This window comes from Arvicanthis niloticus, chromosome 9 (assembly GCF_011762505.2).
Source record: "Arvicanthis niloticus isolate mArvNil1 chromosome 9, mArvNil1.pat.X, whole genome shotgun sequence".
Classification (NCBI taxonomy): Eukaryota; Metazoa; Chordata; class Mammalia; order Rodentia; family Muridae; genus Arvicanthis; species Arvicanthis niloticus.
In genome coordinates this window covers 71,540,374-71,559,728 of record NC_047666.1, presented here as the reverse complement: position 1 = coordinate 71,559,728, position 19,355 = coordinate 71,540,374, and the positions used below count along the sequence as shown (strand labels likewise).

At 41.7% G+C, this 19,355-nt stretch overlaps 1 protein-coding gene across 3 annotated transcripts in view; it reads right to left on the bottom strand.

Annotated features, from left to right (window-relative positions):
* Positions 1-16,979, bottom strand: part of Borcs5 (BLOC-1 related complex subunit 5) — a 68,258-nt gene extending 51,279 nt beyond the window's left edge. The window contains exons 1-2 of one of the 3 annotated variants that reach the window (XM_076940677.1): positions 16,680-16,979; positions 13,745-13,888 (exon numbers count right to left, since the gene is read on the bottom strand). In XM_076940677.1, the coding sequence (XP_076796792.1) occupies positions 13,745-13,888; positions 16,680-16,737 (202 nt within the window). In that variant the 5' untranslated portion in view covers positions 16,738-16,979. The other 2 variants (XM_034511853.2, XM_076940678.1) reach the window with 2 other exon arrangements.
* Positions 16,980-19,355: the final 2,376 nt, after the last annotated feature.

The window sequence follows — 19,355 nt, the reverse complement described above, 5'->3', positions numbered from 1 at the left end:
TCTGAGGCCAGCCTGGTCTACACAGCAAATTCTGGGACAGCCAGACTACACAGAGGAACCCTGTCTTGAACCCCTCCTCTCCAAAGAAGTTATAGATTGAGCATCCTTACTTCAAAAACCCTAAAATGTGAAACTTTTTGAAAACAGTGTCAGTGCTTAAAAGTTTCAGACTTTAAAACACCTAAAGGCTATGAAAATAACCCAAACCTAAAAACTCTAACACCTAAAACATTGATATTCCAAAGCACTTAGAATAAGACATGCTTAATCCACAATAGTGAGACCAGAGGTTCTTCCACACTGTTCTGATTCTCAGCGACCTTTAAGTTTCGACCTTTAACTTTTCTTCCCTTAGGTTCCCCACATCTGTGAGCCCTTACTATGTGCTGCCATGACAGTTCCCCCACCCCACAAAACACCAGGAACTCTTCATGGACCACAACCATGGTTTTGCTTTTGTATCGACAGCCTAAAGATAGCTGATAAACAAAGAGAATCAATAAATTTGTTTAGATGGATGAATAAATATTTTAGACAGCACAGTTCTAAATCTAGGATATGACTCCCTTCTGTTTAGGAGTTAAAAACCTTATCTACTACAGTCAACTCTGCATACTGTAAGACTGTTACCAAATCAAGCTTTCCAAACATCAGTTAAAATCTGAGAAGTGGAAAGAACATAATTTTTTTTCAATTCTGGAAATATTTATAAAGCCTCATCTCTCCTAAATTGACATATCACTTCTAGATGCTAGTATACTTAAAAATAGAAGTATAAAAAGCGTTTTTGAAAAGTAGAAAAATTTAAAATGACTGACAGAATTTGATGCTGTCACAAACTACTAACAAAGCAGAGCTTCAGAGAAAACACACGCATCTCTTCTTGTCATACTTCAGCATTATTTTAACTAGCTCAGATAGGCATGTTTACAGTGAGACAGTTCCACAGACTTACTTCCACTTAAATTCAGAATATAACACAAATTACAAACGTAAATAACAAATAATGGATAATCAGTATACATGCAGGCAATTCCTCTAACTTTGGTTTGTTTGAGGGAGGGTTTCACTAGGGAGCCCGAGGAGACCTGAAACTTGCTATGCAGCCCAGGCTGATCTCCAAATTGCAGCAGTCCTTCGCCTCTGCCTCCAAGTGCTAGGATTACAGGACTGATGCACCATATCCAAGCTGAGCTAACCATGAGACTAACTGAAATTAAAACCTAAGTATACTACTGAAGTAGAGGGATGGTTCAGCACTAAAGTGTTTTTCTATCATGGTCTAGGCTATATAGGAAGAACTTACCTCAGTCAGGGAGAAAAAAAAGCCTAAGCTCAAATCAGAATTTTACCTCCTTACCTCAGGCTATCTAGATTACAGTGTACCCCAAATATAATTTTAGCCAAGAGTTAGTTGTATAGTTTATATAGTTTTATATAGTTTATACAGTTTGGTTTATATTGAAGATTTTAAAACTTGGAATGCCCTCCCTGTCTTTATATAGCAATCTCTCAGATGTTTTGTTTCTCTGTCAAGCCTACTCCACAGAGTGCTCTACAGGCTAAGTTAATAATCCCCTTCCATGCATGCCTATTCTTTTCAGCACACTAGCAGTGTTACTCATCCTATGTTACTGTGAGTTACTTAGCTGTTTCAGTGGCCACCAAACTACTGAAGTTCCTGAAGGCAGTGGCCATGTTGCACATCTGCATTTGTCCTGTCTGAACACTCTCAGACACTTAGCAACGTGTTGCAAAAAGAGGGAAAAATTTTTAAAAAAATAGATTAAAATTTTCTTTTTTCTACTTTTATAGAAATTACTAATTTCTACAAAGAATTAACTATTATGCCTTCCAGTCATAGACAAATAGAAACCAGATAAAGTATCTGAGCTACTCTTCAGATGCTCTGCAATGGGCAGTGCCAGAGTGTCCCAAAGAGAAGGAAAACAAAGCATTCTATTTTCCTAGCTTACAGCCTGGAGGCAGTTTCCAGGATGTAGACCAGGGAGGTGACTTAGTCATGGCTGCTGTAACTAGAACAACATGGATGGGTGGCTTAGTCAACAAATCTTTCTTTCTTCTAGTTCTGAAGCCTGGAACATCTATGGCCCAAGAGTCCAAAGACCTGGCTCTAGTTTATAAATGGTGGTCTGCTTACTGTGTCATCACCTGACAAAGATAAGCATGTTCTTCTTTTCATCTTCTCTTGTAAGGGCACAAATGTCACCCCTAAGGGTGCCAGTCTTATAATCAAATTACCTACAAGTCTAAGATCTCATCTCCCCATAAAATCATAGGAATTCTGTTGCAGCCTTCGGTTTTGGACTGACAAAGACATTCAGTCCACAGCAAAGGGTATCTCTGAGAAAAGCCCAGTTTCCTTACTGATCTGGAGAGAGGGTACAGGACTGGAAAACCTAGTGTCTTCAGCTGACACATCAAACCATGGGAGAGGCAAGACCTCAGTAAAGGGATATTTGAGCTCTGCACCAGTGTGCCTGTGAATCTCCAGCTAATACTAATCAGAAATATGTGGAGTGAAATTCTATGAAGCTGGAGAAACAACCAAGAAAATGGTAAGCCAAACAATTTCTGATTCTCACACAAAGCCAAGCATACCTCCTATTACCACTAGGCACAGAGAGAAGATGCTGGGTAGACACTGGGGTCACTGGTGGAGCTCCCACAGGTACAGCACAGAGGGCAGAGGGGTCTATCAACTTGGTAGCAAGGGTTATGATGTACTGAGGACTGCTGTGGTAGCCCATACATGTAATGTCTCCAGAAGTGGAGACAGGAGGATCAGGAGTTCAAGGTCATTCTTATCTACATAAAACCCTATCTCCAAAAACAAACAAAAACCAACAACAAATGAAAAAGATGCTTCGGAGGGGCTGGAGAGATGTCTCAGTGGTTAAGAGCACTGACTGCTCTTTCAGAAGTCCTGTGTTCAATTCCCAGCACTCACAAAGGGGCTCACGACCATCTGTAATGGGATCCAATGCCCTCTTCTGGTTGTCTAAAGATAGCTACAGTGTGCTCATACATAAAATAAATAACTCTTTTTAAAAAGACTGCTTTAGAGAACAGAACTGGGAAACAGACACGCCTAGAAAGGATCACACTGATTATAAGGAACCTGCAATAAAGCTGGGCATGGTGGTATCCTAGCACTCAGAGGCAAAGGCAGTGGATCTGTAAGTCTGAGGCCACCCTGGTCTACACAATTAGTTCTAGGACAGCCAGAGTTATATAAAGAAACTCTGTCTCAAAAAGGAGGGAAAAGGAAAAAAGTTCAAAAATAAATAATAAGTGACATGTACAACAGAGCAAATTCCAATATCCTTCAATGGAACACAGCAACTAAAACTGTAATATCTGTAATGTTTAGCCTATAAGAAACTTACGGACATGTGAAGAAGGTAAGGAAGAGGACTTGTAGCAAAGAGAATGTTTGATCAATTAAAAACACAAGCCAGAAAAAATGAATGAGAAAAAAGCCAATATAAATGCACTCAGATATCAAATCAGAAAAAGATAGCATAAGCAGACAAATGAAAGAGATTCAGGGCAGCTATTTAAAGCTGAACAACAAAGTATCTGATTTAAGAATATTAGATGGATTTAGAACAGTATAGACAAAAGAGAAACTAGACCACTGAATTTAGAAACAGCAATGAAAACAATCCAGAATAAAGATAGAAAGGAAAAAAGACTAAAATTAAAAACTGAAAGCTGTACCAGGCCTGGAGATGGAGACCACAACAGTGTGCCTGTTTGCTAAAGGTGGGGTTTGACCCCAGCACTGCAGAGAGAAAACAAATGGGAAGGCTGGGTGTTAGGAGCCTGCCTGTAGCCGGAGGATACATAAAGCCAGCTTGGCCTACATAATGAGTTGTAGGTCAGTCTGAGCTGGGTATATAGAAAGACTCTAAAGACTATATGAAAGAAAGGAAAAAGGACAGAAGGAAGGGAGGGAGGGAGGGAGGGAGGGAGGAAGGAAGGGAGGGAGGGAGGGAATTAAAGGGAGGAGGAAAGAGCGAGCTGGGTAATGATGGCTCAAGCCTTCAATTCCAGCACTTGGGAGGCAAAAGCAGGTGGATCTCTGAGTTGGAGGACATACTACAGAGGGACTTCCAAGACAGCCTGGGATACACAGAAAAGCCATAGATAGACAGACAGACAGACAGACAGACAGACAGACAGAAAAGGAAGAAGAGAAGGAGAAGGGGGGAGAGAGAGAGAGAGAGAGAGAGAGAGAGAGAGAGAGAGAGAGAGAGAAAGAAGAGGGAGAACAAGAAGGGAAAGGAGGCAATAATAGCCTAGGAAAAATGGTCTAACAATAGACCGACTGAGTCTCACAAGAAGAAAGATGTAGGGGCAAGATATTAAAAAGAAATACTAACCAATAATACTTGATTAAAACAAACAGGGATGAACCAGGCCAGAGAGATGGCTCAGAAGGTAAAGGTGTTTGCTATGCAATCTTGGTGACCTGAGTTTATCTCCAGATGTTTTAAAGGAGTAAAGAGAATACAGTCTACAAAGTTGTCCTCTGACCTCCACATACGTACAGTAGCATATGTGCTGACACAGATGTATCATGCATGCACCCACACAAATTTAATTAGAAAGTTATCAGAGAACACATATTAGTGTAAGGTCGTTATTTTAAAAATACAGGTATAAACACAGCAATCACACACTGGTTAAGTATGCATATGTACATGGAAACACACACATGCATTTCCTAGCTAAACCACTCAGGAAGTATGGAGACGGATGGTTTCCTCAATGTCATTTTCCACTAGAAGACCCAGGGAATACTTTGAAAAGTACCCGACTCTAGGGCTAGGGTCAGGCAGGGGCAGCATGATATTGGTCCAGAATCCAAGGGAAAGCATGAGCAAAGGGCCCTGAGGAATTAGACTAAAAGTGTGCAGCTGAACATGGCTGGAGTGAACTTCACTTGCAAACAGAAACAAAACAAACACGAACAGGAGCCGTGTTCTACACTCACTTCAGTAAATAAACGACTAAACAAATGGAAGAAGAAACCTCTTCCCTGTAATAGAATGCAAGCTGGTCGCTGTACAAGAGATGATAACATTAGCAAAGAATTGTGCAGCCATGACAGTATAATTAATTCCAAAAACCCCTCAAGCTGGACGTGGCAGCACATGCCCCATAATCCTAGCACTTGGGAGGTGGAAGACGGAGGGCAGAGGATTCAAGGTCAGCTTTGGTTATATGACAAGTTAGAGGCCAGCCTGAGTTTCATGAAACTATCTCAAAAATTAACCAAAACCCAAAAATAATAACAACAAAAGAAAAAGCAGCAACAGATTTTTTTTAAGTGGTAAAGAGAGAGGGTTGGAAGATGAGAGTCACGGTCTTGCTGGATCTGTTCAAAAACAGTGAGTACTTTTTGTACTCATTGTTTAAGGGTTTTGTAACAACCTGGGTAAAAATGACATTTTTTAGCTGCAAGATATACTAGAATTTTTAGACCAAATGAAAATGAAATCAGCTGGTCTCAAGTAAGGCCAACTCGGACTACAGAACAAGATGTTTTTTAACAAAACAAACAAAAATGGGGGAAAATAGAATGCTCAAATATTCAATTGATCTAAAAATGACAGAAATGTATGAAGGAAGCAAAGCACAGGGCATAAAAAATAAACTAAATGGTAGATTCAAATGTAGTCAGATCAAGTGTTACAGGACTACATGTAGACTGAGACCTCACACAAAAGCAGCAGCCGACTACTCACTACAAGACATATACTTTCAACATAAAGACATAAATAGATTAAAAATAAAGAATGGAAAGACTATACAAGAATAACTATAAGAAAGGCAAAACACAGCACATGATGGGACAACATCACAGTCAGAAATTTCATAATGATGAGAAAGATCAATATGTAATCATTACTGAGCCTGAAGATAGATTCCCAAACTACACAAAGCAAAAGCTGGCAAAAACTAATAAGGCAAACTGTCAACCATAGCTGGGTGTTTTACATTTCTATTTTAGTAAATGATGACATTAAATAAATCAAAAAAGATATGAACACTATTAACTATACTCTGACCTAACTGACACCTAGAGAACTCGACACCCAGCATCATAAGATCCATGTCTCTTGAGGAAGACATTCACATGTACATTATCACCTGATTTTTTAAAAGTCTCAAAAAGAATGTGACTCAGGGGCTGGAGAGATGGCTCAGAGGCTAAGAGCACTGGCTGTTCTACTAGAGTTCAATTCCCAGCAACCACATGGTAGCTCATAACCATCTATAATGAGATCTGGTGCCCTTTTCTGCCCTGCAGGTATGTATGCAGACATACATGCAGGCAGAACATTGAATATGTAACAAATAAGTAAATAAATAGTCTCGGGGGACTGGGGAGATAGGCCAGTCAGTAAGGGGCTTGCTTCACAAGCATGAGGACCTGAACTGCACCTACAGAACACACATTAAAAACAAAAACAAACAAAAAAATAGAACCAAGTGTGACAGTAAGCACTGACAACGTGGAGACAGCACAGCAGGTCCCTGGACCTCACTGGCAAATCAGCTGATACTTGGTAAATTCCAGGCTAGTGAGAAAAAAAAAAGGGGGGGGGGGGGAGATTGTGTGACCAGGACTAGAGAGATGGTTCAGCAATTAAGAGTGTTTGCTGGTCTTCCAAAGGACCCAAGTTCAGCTTCCAGCACCTATGATGGGCAGCTCACAAACACCTGTATCTCTAGCTCCTGGGTATCCAATGTTTACTTGTGGCCTCTGTGAGCAGACACACACACATGTACACACACACATTCACACATAAATATAAATATCATTTTTTTAAATAAAAAAGGTGGGTAGTAACAGAGGAATTGACACTAAGGTTATACTCTAACCTCCACATACATACACACATAAATGCACAAACACTTGCAAACACAAATAAAAAAAAAAAAATGGCATTAGGCTGGCTGGAAACGTATCTCTGTGATAGAGTGTTTGCTTACCTAGCATGTGCAAGGCCCTGAATTTCACCCTCAGTACCAGGGTTGATGGGGCTTTCTATATTTATTGAATAAGGTAAATAAATACATACATACATACATACATAAGCAGAAGACGGAATATTCTGAATTTAAAGGATCAGTACATGGGCCTGGAGAGATAAATACCTTGGTGCATAGACATACATTCAAGCTGTCTTGGCTTGCTTTTTATTGCTATGATAAACACCATGACCAAAAGCAACTTAGGAGGAAAGTACATATTTTAGCAAATTGCTTACAGTTCATCATTAAGAGACATTAGGGCAGGAACCCAAGGCAGAGACAGGGATGATTGTTGCTTACTGGCTATGGTTTGTTCAGTCTGCTTTCTTTCTTCTTTTTTTTTATGATTTTTACATTTTATTTTTATGAATGTTTTTCCATGTATGTATATCTGTGTACTTTTTGTGTGCCTCATGTCCACGAAGACCAGAAAAAGACATCAAATCACTTGGGACTAGAGATACAGGTGTTTGTGAGCCACCATGTTGGTACTGGGAAATGAACCCATGAAACCATGTCCTCTGGAAGAACGGCCAGCACTCCTCAGCCATCTCTCCATCCCCCAATTTGATAACTTATACAATGGCCCAGGACTACCTGCTCACAGTTGGTGCCACCCTCCATATCAATAATCAAGAATCTCCAGCTCCTGGGTATCCAACGCCCAGAGACTTGCCTAAAAGCCAATCTGATGGCATTATGGTCCTTCTTCCTAGACACAGTTGGTGTCAAGTTGACAAAAACAAACAAGAAAAACAAAACAGAAACAAAAAAACCTAACTAATTTACAAGCAAGGCATCCATACATATACAGTAAAATAAAAATTTTAATTAAAAAAAAAAAAAAAAAAGGCCGGGCAGCAGTGACAAACACATGCCTTTAATCCCAGCACTCCGGTCAGTTATACAGAAAACCCTCTCAGAAAACCAAAGGAAAAAAGGAATGGAACATGGGAAAGTTACTAGTTCATAGCTAAAGAGATGGGACAAAAAGTTGAGGTTAACAGCACAAATTTAAAATCATCTTGATGTCTACTTTCAAAATACTCAAGGTCCTTAGAAGCTTGTTTCTCTAGAAGAGCACTGGGCAAAGAAAAACAAAGCAGCCCAAAGACCCTAGCACTGTGAGATTGGCACAGAGCAATGACACAAAAAGGAAATTTAGAAAGTGAGATGAAAATGTGCATTAAATATGAAAAGAAAGAGGCAGCTGTGCCCTGAGGACAAACGTCAGGCATGAAAAGAGAACATGCATTTCTCTACAGAAGCATATCAGTGAAGTAAGGGCAGGCTGCAGGGATGGCACAAGCAAGAGGTGCTTGCTGCCAAGCCTCATGACCCAAGTTGGATCCCAAGATCTCACATGGTGAGGAGAGACATGACCTACAAGATGTGCTATAGTATGTGTGTGCACATGCACACACCAAAATAAATAAAGCCTTCAAGAATGGCAAAAGCAGAAAGGGACATGTAGTGACCATTTAGAGTAGCTTTGGCAGCAGAGATTTAAACAAAAGAGCAAACCCAGAAGGGGCAATGGAGTCTCAACAAAGTTAATCTTTTAAAAAATCCTTTCTGTATGTATCTCAACAAGAGAAAACAGGTACACTAAGCCAGACACTGGAGGGAAAGAAGTGCAGAAGCAAAGTAAATGTGTGTGGGTGTTACAACACAAGTAGACATCTCTGAGATCTGATGGAAAGAAACAATGGATGCAGGCCAGGGGCTGGCTAGCAAGAACAGAACACGGAAGCTGCTCTGGTGAGGTGGCTTCGCCTTCCCAGTCGATTTAAGCAACTCTTCACCCAGTATTTCCTTTCACTCAGTGACGCTGGTTCTTTGCTGGTTAATAGTTCATGTTGAAAAGCTTAACTCAACAGGTACTAGACACACAAATAAATCTACAGGGTAGTCAGAAATAAGCTACCAACATTTCCAATATGGTATTTGGGAGAAACTGTATTTAGGATCAACCTGTGCTTGGAGACACTTTAAACTGTTCAAAGAAGACTGTGGCTCTGGTTAAGGTCCATCCTCTCAGCCTTTCCATTGTTACACCACTTTCCAACTCTGTGATGTCTGGCTAGAGACTGATGAATGTGGAAGACTTTATGTTTGATCTTTCTGAATGACAGAGGAGGAGCTGGTTAGAGGAACAGCACACAGCAGAGAAACTGGTTCTGTGAAGTCTCACTCCCTCTTACTCTTCCCCATCCTTTCCTACTGCTTCATCCCCCCACCCCCCAGTTAAGTACAGTTCTCCGTGTTCTAAGACCCTTCACTGCTGCTCTATGTAATTTAACTCCCCCCCAAAAAAGGCCAAAAGGCTGGCTTTGTTTCTTTGTTTTGGCTTTCCTTTTCTTTGTATTTTATGCCCAGGCTTGCCACAAACTATCTTTCTAGCTCTGCCTTGTGGTGTTAGGATTACAGGCATGTACCACCTCACGGAGCTCTAAACTCTTTAATAATAAGAATCCGTTTCACATGCCTTCTGTTCTTAACACCCACTCTCAGAACACCCAACAAAGCTGCTTAGTGTCACATAAGCATCCAAGTTGTATAAGCCTGATTTCCTCGCTCATAACAAGGACAGTCCTTTCTTAGGCAAGAAAACAACCCCTTATGTTATATCCAAGGTCATGAACAAAAATGGCAGGTCAATTACAAACAACGCATAAGTGTATGCACATCTATTCATCCACTAAAAATGAAGAGGACATTCTTTCTAATTTTGACATAAAAACAATAATGTATCTCTCTTACGAATGCTTCATTCCTATAGAATGATATAGAGTCAGCTTCATTTTAAAAAGTGAGTGGTTAAAACTTAACTAAGAAATGTATAGGGCTTATTTAATTCATTGGCATCTTAGTAACATACATGAAATCAACAATTTGCTTCTGTGTTCTGGCATGGCCACACTGCTACTTTCTAGTTGTCTTCCATTTCCCAGTAAGTATTTTACATATGAAAATAAATTGCTAACTCAGAGGTTGCTATGAAAAATAAAAATTCTTTGACTTGAAAAAAATGAGAGGAACAGATATTTGTATTATACAGAATAAATTATGCCCTGGTATATTTATGCAAAAAGAGTTAAAACCAAAGAATCTGCTTGCTTCTTAAAATGCAAACATTACCTCAGTCATACAAATAACCTCAAACTCGCCCAGTCTCTGCCTCTGCAGATCACCCACCAGCATTACATTACATCATATGACATTATGGAACAATAGTGAACTCTGTATTAGTTGAATATATTGTTTTGAAAGAATAAGCTGTCATTAACTTGAATAAAGGCTCTCTGAAATCAAAACTGGGGGTACAGCCTTTACTGGGTGGCCTTTGTTTTTCTACTTTAAGAAATTGCCTCACCCTGAAAGCAAGGTGAAAAAGGACATGGCAGTAAAAAGGCAACCGTCATGAGTCTCCTGCAACTCCTGCCCATCAGACAGGGGCTCAGCTTTCAATTACCAGGCAGAACAATGTTAAGGCAGGAGGCTCTACTAAAAATTGGACACCTAAAATCCAAACAAGCTTGCACACACATACCCTCTCCCTGGGATAGCCATGATTTATAGAATAGGCTCTGCTCAGGGAACAAGTCTTACTCTATGGGTGGCATGTCCCATTGCCAACTGAAAATGGGCGATTGCTATAGCCAGTGACTTTAGGCCAGGAATTTAAGGTGAATCCCAATGTTTTAATCTATACAGTAAAAAACAAAATGGCTATCATAGGGAAGTGCTGAGGGGACTTGGACACTATTGTTATCAACTATATTCATTAGTTTACTTAATTTTCCTGTCCACCTGCCTTTTCTAAACACTATCCAAAGAATTTCTTGTTCACAAATGAAACACAAGCATCTGTAAATACTCACTGCCTGTTGTTTGTGTCTGTGGTCTGAACACAGCTTACCATTTCTAATCAAGAGAGTGCTCTATCTTGTTTAGCCAAACCCAGATAAGCACCCAGAGTCACCTGCCCTCACCAGCTTTTCTTTCCTCTCTGCTATAACCTATTCTCAAAGTAGTTAGATGGTGATTACAACCTAGTTACCAAGGTAACCAAGTCCAGGTGCATCAACTTGCAACACACTCACTTGTTTCACACATCACTAATGTTCAAGATGGATGACCTATGATGACCTTAAATTCATGTTAGTGTCTCAATACCAAGCCTTCTCCTAGATGCTTTCCTACTAGTCAGTTTATTCTCATGTGAATTACTTCAACAACTGACCCCAGAACATTACTAAGTGTATCTCAAATTTGGTTTTGCTTTTTGTATTTTTCCTTGAGTGAAAAGGACAAGAATTAGTCACAGAAGACTCATGAAGGACAAGAAGGCTGGGCAGTGGTGCCTCACGCCTTTAATCCCAGCACTTGGGAGGCAGAGGCAGGTGATTTCTGAGTTTGAGGCTAGCCTGGTCTACAGAGTGAGTTCCAGGACAGCCAGGGCTACACAGAGAAACCCTGCCTCAAAAAACAAACAAACAAAAAAAAGGACAAGAAGATTTTGGGGAGTGAGAGGTTGAAGAAGGCACATGAAAACTGACTGTGAACTGTATTCCATACAGATCCAGGAAGGGTAGAATGCAGAAGATCAATATCCAGCTGTTAAGTTTCTGAAGATTGGGCAAGGAAGTATATGTTAGAGTAGAAATCTCATTAATGCTGGCTTCTTTGGAGAATATTATTCCACAAAATCAGGGGAAATGAGAAGATGGGTAAGTAACAGGATGTAGTATGTTCTTTCATCATGCAGAAGGTTTATCAAAGCCTACTCTGGTAGCAAGCACAGAGGAGAGTGAAATCTCGGATGGCCTCTTCTATAAAGTAGATGAGTTACTGTGAAGAATACGATGACCCATAGATCACCTGGATGTGCTATTTGTTTTTGTTAGGCACAGCACAGAATGGAGTAACTAGGTAGGATGTGACTTTGGTGAAGAAGTTTCAAGTGCAATCTCTATCTGACAGATGGCTGATCTTGCAGATATCACTTAAACAAATTCAATGACGCAAGAATTACAAGGACGGTATGTGTATATATGTAAGGCCATGGTACATTTTATATAAATAACTATGTAAGATATCTTTGTAGAGTCTATTACACCAGCTTGCTCTTATCTAGGTATTTGTCACCTCTAGAGTTCATATAGAAATTTTACTCCCCCCAGGGTATAGACTAATGGTATTTGGAGGCAGGGCCTTTGGAAGGTAATGAGGATGGGATGTGGTCATAAAGTCGGGGCCCTAAGATTGCATGAATGGCTTTGAGGAGAAAGAGAGAACAAGACAGCAGCTTTCATTGCTTTCTGATGTCCTTCTTCATGTCATGACCCAGCAGAGACGCTGTCACCAAATGCCATGAGGATGTCAGTGTCAAGGTCTTCAACATCAAGAAGTATAAGGTAACTTAACCTCTTTTCTTTATAAATTTCTCAGTCTGTGGTATTGTTCTCAAAAAAAAGAAAGAGAGAGAGAGAGAGAAAGAGAGAGAAAGAAAGAAAGAGAGAGAGAAAGAAAGAAAAATGAAGATAAATGCAAGTCAAGTAAACCATATTTATTTATGCTCATTATAGCTAGATTTTGTTTTGGGTATTTTGGGAGGAGGGAGAGGCAAGGACTCAGAATTTCTACAGCAGAAGCATCATTCAGTTGATAGAAATCCATCTTCAGGAATGGAGAGGTAGCTCAGTTATTAAAGTGCTTATCATGCAAGCATTGAGACCCTAAGTTCCATCCCCAGAAACCACATCAAAAACTGCAAGTGGTAGCACACACTTGTAATTCCAACCCTGGGTATTTGGAGACAAGTCAGATACTTGAGGCCAGTTGGTCTAGTCTAAGTAGCAAGTCCCAGGTCCAAATGAGAGACCAATTTCAAGAAACAAAATGGACGTATCCTGAGAGCAAATATTGGAGGCTGACCTGTGGCCTCCAAATATGCACCCACACAGCATTCATGCATACACACACCCACACAAAAGGTAAAGAAAATCAACTCCACTTAATGTAGATATGAAAACAACAAGGCTATGGTCTTCATATAAAGTACCTAGGAATCTGATAATCGGGTAGGTAACCACTCCTCTCATAAGCACACTTTTCTCTCACGCAACAAAGTAGCCAGAATGAATTACCAGTGCATTAGTGGTGACAGAATCTTTCTATGAGTCTGAACTAGTCCCCCTAAACCACATCCAGATCGGAAAAAAATAATAATAATAAAAATCTTTTCACAGAAATACTGCAGGGAAGGGCCACCTCCAGCAACACCTCATTGATTTACTTGATCCTTATCTTAGATCAGGTTCTATCTCAAGTGCTGGGCTTCAGTAATAGAAAGGAACCTACTCCCAAAAGTTTTCCTTTGACCTCCATATGCAAGCTGTAACATGCATACCCAGACAGACAGATACACACACACACACACACTAAACAGATAAATGTAAAAATGTTCCTAATTCAATGTTCAATGGTGATTAAGTGCTACAGGGAAAAAAAAAAAAACGGGCAGAGAAGAGACTCCAATTTGAGACAGGACATTCATGGAAGACTTTTCAGAGAATACGCCAATTAAGGAAAGACCTAAGAGACAAAAGAGTGGTGGGGTCATACGTAAACCTCCCCAACAAGTCCAAATACTGCAAAATCCTCTTACCTTTTAAAAGGGGCTGGAAGGTTGGAATCTCTTGTAGCTTGATGACATCGGGATCATTGCTGACATTCCTTGAGGCCTGAGAGCCCTGAGCTACCACCACGATATCATCCATCTTGGCCCGATGTTTAGCCGGAGATGGAGTCACTGCAGATAAAGTTACTCAGATCAGTAACCACATGCTCAAGAGTCACCACTGCTCACCAACAGTCATTAGAAAGAGTAGTTCATAGTGAGAGATTTTCTGATCTTAATGGGTTCTCTTTGAAAACCATCCTTATTTGAAATGACAAACTACTTCTTCCAAGAGAGGTACTGGCTACTTTTTGTCTTTGAAATGTTATATTGGGTTAAAGTTTGTTTTGTTTTTACTAAAAGACTGGTGTACATGCCTTTAATCTCAGCATTCCATAGGCAGAGAGACAGGCAGATCTCTGTGAGTTCAAGGCCAGCCTGGTCTACATAGTGAATTCCTGGAGCGCCAGAACTACATAGTGAGGGGGGAAAAAACACCAATAAAAAATAAGACTAAACAAACAAACAAAGACTATTTATGTGGGGGATGTAACTCAGCTGGACAAGTGGCCCGCATCTGTGATTCCAGAACTTAGGCGGTAGATACAGGTAAATCCAAGCTTCAGCAACAGGGATTAGAGATATGCTTCACCACTTAAGGGCACTGGCTGCTCTTCCAGAAGACCCTGGTTCAATTTCTAGCAGCTACATGTTGGTTCACAACCATTTGTAATTCCAGTTCTAGTTGATCCAGTGGCCCTCTATGGCCTTCTCAAGCAGTACATATATATAGTGCACAGACATGACATAGAGACAAAACACCTAGACACATAATAATTTTTTGTTAAAAAAAAATCATCAATGGTCTTGGGGAATATAGATTCATTAGGACTACATAAAACATAGTCTGAAAGGAAGAAAATAATATTTTTACATAACCAAATGTAGTTATTTCCTAATAGGGGCTGGCACAGGTAGAATTATGGGGAATTTCTAATTTTTTCCCCTCTCTGTGGTACTGAGGATTATACCCCGAGCCTCTCACATACTAGGCAATTGTCCTACCACTGAGATATACAGACATAGATACAGATTGAAAAACCCTCATACATACAGAAACATATAACATGAACTTCTTTTATAACCACACATTTTATTACTCGACACAGAAAAATATAAGCAGATTTTTTTTTAACGTCTCCTTCTTTGATTGTTCTGATCTGAATGTCGTTTACAGATTTGCCCAGGGTCAGCAGCCCTAGAAACAGATTTAGGAAAGGTACTGAGGGTCTCTTGGTACAAAGGTTCTTCTTAGTGACACAGAATGCAAAGGTGTCTCTCTAGCCTATCAGAGCCAGCTGGGTGTGGTGAACAGACCCAGTAGTGGCCAAGACCTCTGGTTCCAACCCCAAATTATAAGCCTATCCCTAAGGCTCCAGGTCGCTTTGGTGCAGCATTAGTGTACAGAGGGCAGGAACCATCCACAGGACCATTTCAGGCAGAGGCAACACTGAGAAAATGGGAGTATTACTTCTGAGGCATGTCAATGTAGACCTACAAGGAGCCTCCAGAACAAGATATCCTCTTACCCAAATAATGTCCTGGCCAGAACAAGAATGAATCCCTAAAATTTCTTACACTGGGAAGTTCTACTAGACAATAAGTACACTCAGGCCCATCAGTCTGATCTGAGGGTAGATATCACAGAACTACTGCCTTCTGGAAGCTAGCCGCTCCTGAAGCCTGACCTTGCTGGGGGAGGGGAGGAGGGGAAGGGCAGACGACAACAAATGCATACAAAAGCTGCTCCTTTTATTGCTTTTTTCAAGAAAAGTTTATCCTGGCTTTGTCATCTATCTAACACTTTACAAAAGCAGTACCAGTCTTTTCTGCTATAAATGACACGATTCCTCCTCTCCCCAGACTCAAAGAAAAAGGGACATCAAAGCATTTAGGTATTATTTATTCATAAAGATGTGGGCAAAAGTGGGTATACTATAAAAATTACCCAAATAAGCAAGCCTATGCTGTCGACTCCCAGATGAGCAACTGTACGATAGAATGCCACACTACTTCCCCAAAAGTATGCTTCTGGCCTGACACAGAAAAGTAAGAGATGAGCCATTTTTGCCGGTTTGTTAAGGATAGGCATGACACTCTAGGCGTTCCAAGGAATCAGAACACAACAAAGCTGGTAGATGCAAGCGCCTAACTGCAGGTCTTGAAGGAACTCCTCTGGAGGAACGCCCTTCAGCATGCATCATCCCTACATCGGTTAGCTTCCACATTTCTGGGTGGCAAAGGTTACCAAGTAGAGGGCCATTCTGAGACTCTTTTGCAGTCAGAGATTTTTAACTAATTAGGCTTGCAACCCTTGAGCCTACCTAGGGCACTCTCAGAGGTTACCTAAGTGACAACAACAGAAGGACCAAATGGTTTTCAATTACCAGCTGTTTTATTGAGCACTCTCTACAGGTCCGGCACAATACCCTTCCAATTCCTACCCCAAACGCTTAGAGAAATCTAAAAAAAATGTGAAGATACACTAAGACTGCCTGCCACCTGAGTGGAAAGAGCAGTTTCTCAACATATTTGCACCCAAATATTGAAAGTGACCACCCAGTGCTCACAGGTCCCTTCTGAAAAGGTACCTCGACACCCCGATTTTCAGAAAACCTGATCATAGAGGTCCTGGGTATGATCAATCCAGTGTTGAGCCAAATCTCAGGCGTCAGTGGCGATTCCTGGAACCGAACATTTAAGGAGGTTGTCTTTTAAGATTTAGTGAAGCTGAGCGAGCCGGTTTAGGAGACCAGGACTAGGGCGGGAGGCCACGCTTTTTCTGTGTTAGGGCACACTGAGGGGCCCCCACCGGGGCCCTCGGCTCCGCCAACAACACCCGTGCGGGAGGTGAGGCACCGACCTGAGGCGTTCAGATCGCCGGGGCGGCTCTCGGCCTCCGCGCTCTGCTCGCTGCCCATGGCGCCAGCAGCGGAGGGACAGCGGGGCAGGGGCCGGGGAGAGCAGGGAGACCCCGCTGGGCCAGAGACGCGCGGGGAGGCGCGGCGTGAAGGCACGCCACTCGCCTTCCTGAGGGGCGCGTTGACAGGAGCTCGGGGCACCGGCAGGGCTGCGGCCGCGACCGGCGGGCGGCGCTGCTGTCATTCACTGGCTCAGTTGCTTCAGCTCGCTCCTTCCGGGACGCCGATTGGCCGTGCCGGCTACGCGTGGCCGTCAGTTCCGGGTTCGAAGGTTCCCGCCTCCAAACCCGAGAGGCGGGGCGGGGCGGGAGACGCGCGCTGAAGGCTGGGGCGGCGCTCTCTTAAAGGGCCAGGCTTCCCCAAGGCCAAAGATGTCCAGAGAACATCTTTGTCCTTTTCCTACCGTGATGACACATCACCTTTGAGCAACACATGTTAAGAACTGTAATGCTGGTTATCTTCAAACAACTTTACAAAATAAGCTGGGTTTTTGAGACAGAACTTCACACTGTAGCCCTGGTGACTTCGAACTCTCAATCCTCCTGACTCAACCTACCCGAGTGCTGGGTTACAAGGGTAAACCACCACGTTAGGCAAAATCAGTATTTTTACCCCAATTTTACCAATGAGGAAAAATGGTGGTCTGTAGCCCTCAAATTTCAATTCACGCAAAGCTCTTTTTTAAACTTTGAAAGCAAGGAGTGTTTCAGTGAGAGGTCATACAGGAAATGCCAAGACTCTGTTTAAAAAAAAAAAGATTTAGAAATAAAAAAAAAAAAATTAGAATATGCTGCTTTAATGACAGATCACTATGGAACTACCAGAAGCTAGAAAGATATACAGCTAATACAAAAAGGAAACTGCTTATCTGAGCAAATCACAGATGGATGGGTAGTAACCCAATGCCTTACAGGAGTTCTCTCATCTGCCTTAAGAAATTACAAGCAGCTAGGCTTTATGATGCATGCCTATGCTGCTAAAATTCCTTCCCTGGGGGAGCTATAAATACATCATCTACACCCTCCTTCAGTCCCAACTACCACTGAAGTTCAACCTGAGGAACCAATGAATTTATTAGGCTTATTTACAGAGCCAGGGGTGAGGTGGGACTATGGGTGGTTTTAAAACAGCCACACTGGAAGTTCAGCACCAAACAAACATACAGGATCACTTCCATTGTCTTGAGTCAGGGTTTGTATTCCTGCACACAACATCATGACCAAGAAGGAAGTTGGGAAAGAAAGGGTTTATTCAGTTTACACTTCCACATTGCTGTTCATCACCAAAGGAAGTCAGGACAAGAACTCACACAGGGCAGGAACTTGGAGGCAGGAGCCGATGCAGAGACCATAGAGAAGTGCTGCTTACTGGGTTGCTTCTCCTGGCTTGCTCAGCCTGCTTTCTTATAGAACCCAGGAGCACCAGCCTAGGGATGGTACCGCCCACAATGGGCCCTCCCATCCTTGATCATTAATTGAGAAAATGCCTTACAGCTGGATCTCATGGAGGCATTTCCTCAAAGGAGGCTCCTTTCTCTGTGATAACTTCAGCTTGTGTCAAATTGACACACAAAACCAGCCAGTACACCCATTTAGCTGTGTGCATTGAGTCCCAGCCCTCCGTGTCCCACCATAGCTCCACCCAGAGACAGTCCTCCACTCCCAAAGACACCTTCAAGCAGAATTGCATACAACTGGTTGGGAATTCTATGCCCCCCCCCATTCCTCTTTCCTTCTTGATGACGTCAGAAAGCACTCCCCCCCCCCCCCCCGTGGTGAACTTTGGCTAGCAAGCTCAGCTGAAATCCTGAAGATGGCAGTCCTTTGGCTCATAGTCCTGTACAACAGCCTGTATTCCAGTGCTCAGAGACTGTGGTGGTGTAGACAAGAAGATCACAGGTTCAAAGTTGTCCTTGGGTGCTTAGAGAGTTCAAGGCCAGCCTGGTCTACATGAGACACTATCTTAAGAGACAAAAACAAGAAAAGGTCCGAAGATTTTCTGTATAAATATAATGCCAGCAGGGCCAATTGACCTAGAATTTTGAACTTTCCTCTGCTGGGACACAAATTGCTCCATATTTCACCTCATTTAAATTTCACAGCTCAGGGGTCAATAAATATGTAATTTCCAAAGTTAGGAGGGCGTGAGAAGTGAAATTATTTGGGCTGTGGTTTCAAAACTAGCTCTTGCTTCAATTCCCTTTAACAACGCAATGAGAAGAATACAAATAGATTTTTGTTTGTTTGTTTACTTATTTATTCATCCATTCATTTATTTATTTTATACATGAGTACACTGTAGCTGTCTTCAGACACATACCAGAATAGGGCATCAGATCCCATTACAAATGGTTGTGAGCCACCATGTGGTTGCTGGGAATTGAACTCATGACCTCTGAAAGAGTAGTCAGTGTGCTCTTAACCACTGAGCCACCTATCCAGCCCTGCAAATAAATTTTTAAGTTCATTATTTTGTAGGAATATAAAGATAGACATAAAATCTACCCAGAGATCAGCATAGGCTCCTAAAACGTGAAAGATTGTTTTGTTTGGGGTTTGGTGAGCAGTGTTGTTTTTGAGACAGAATCTATATAGTCCTGGCTAATCTAGTGTTTGATA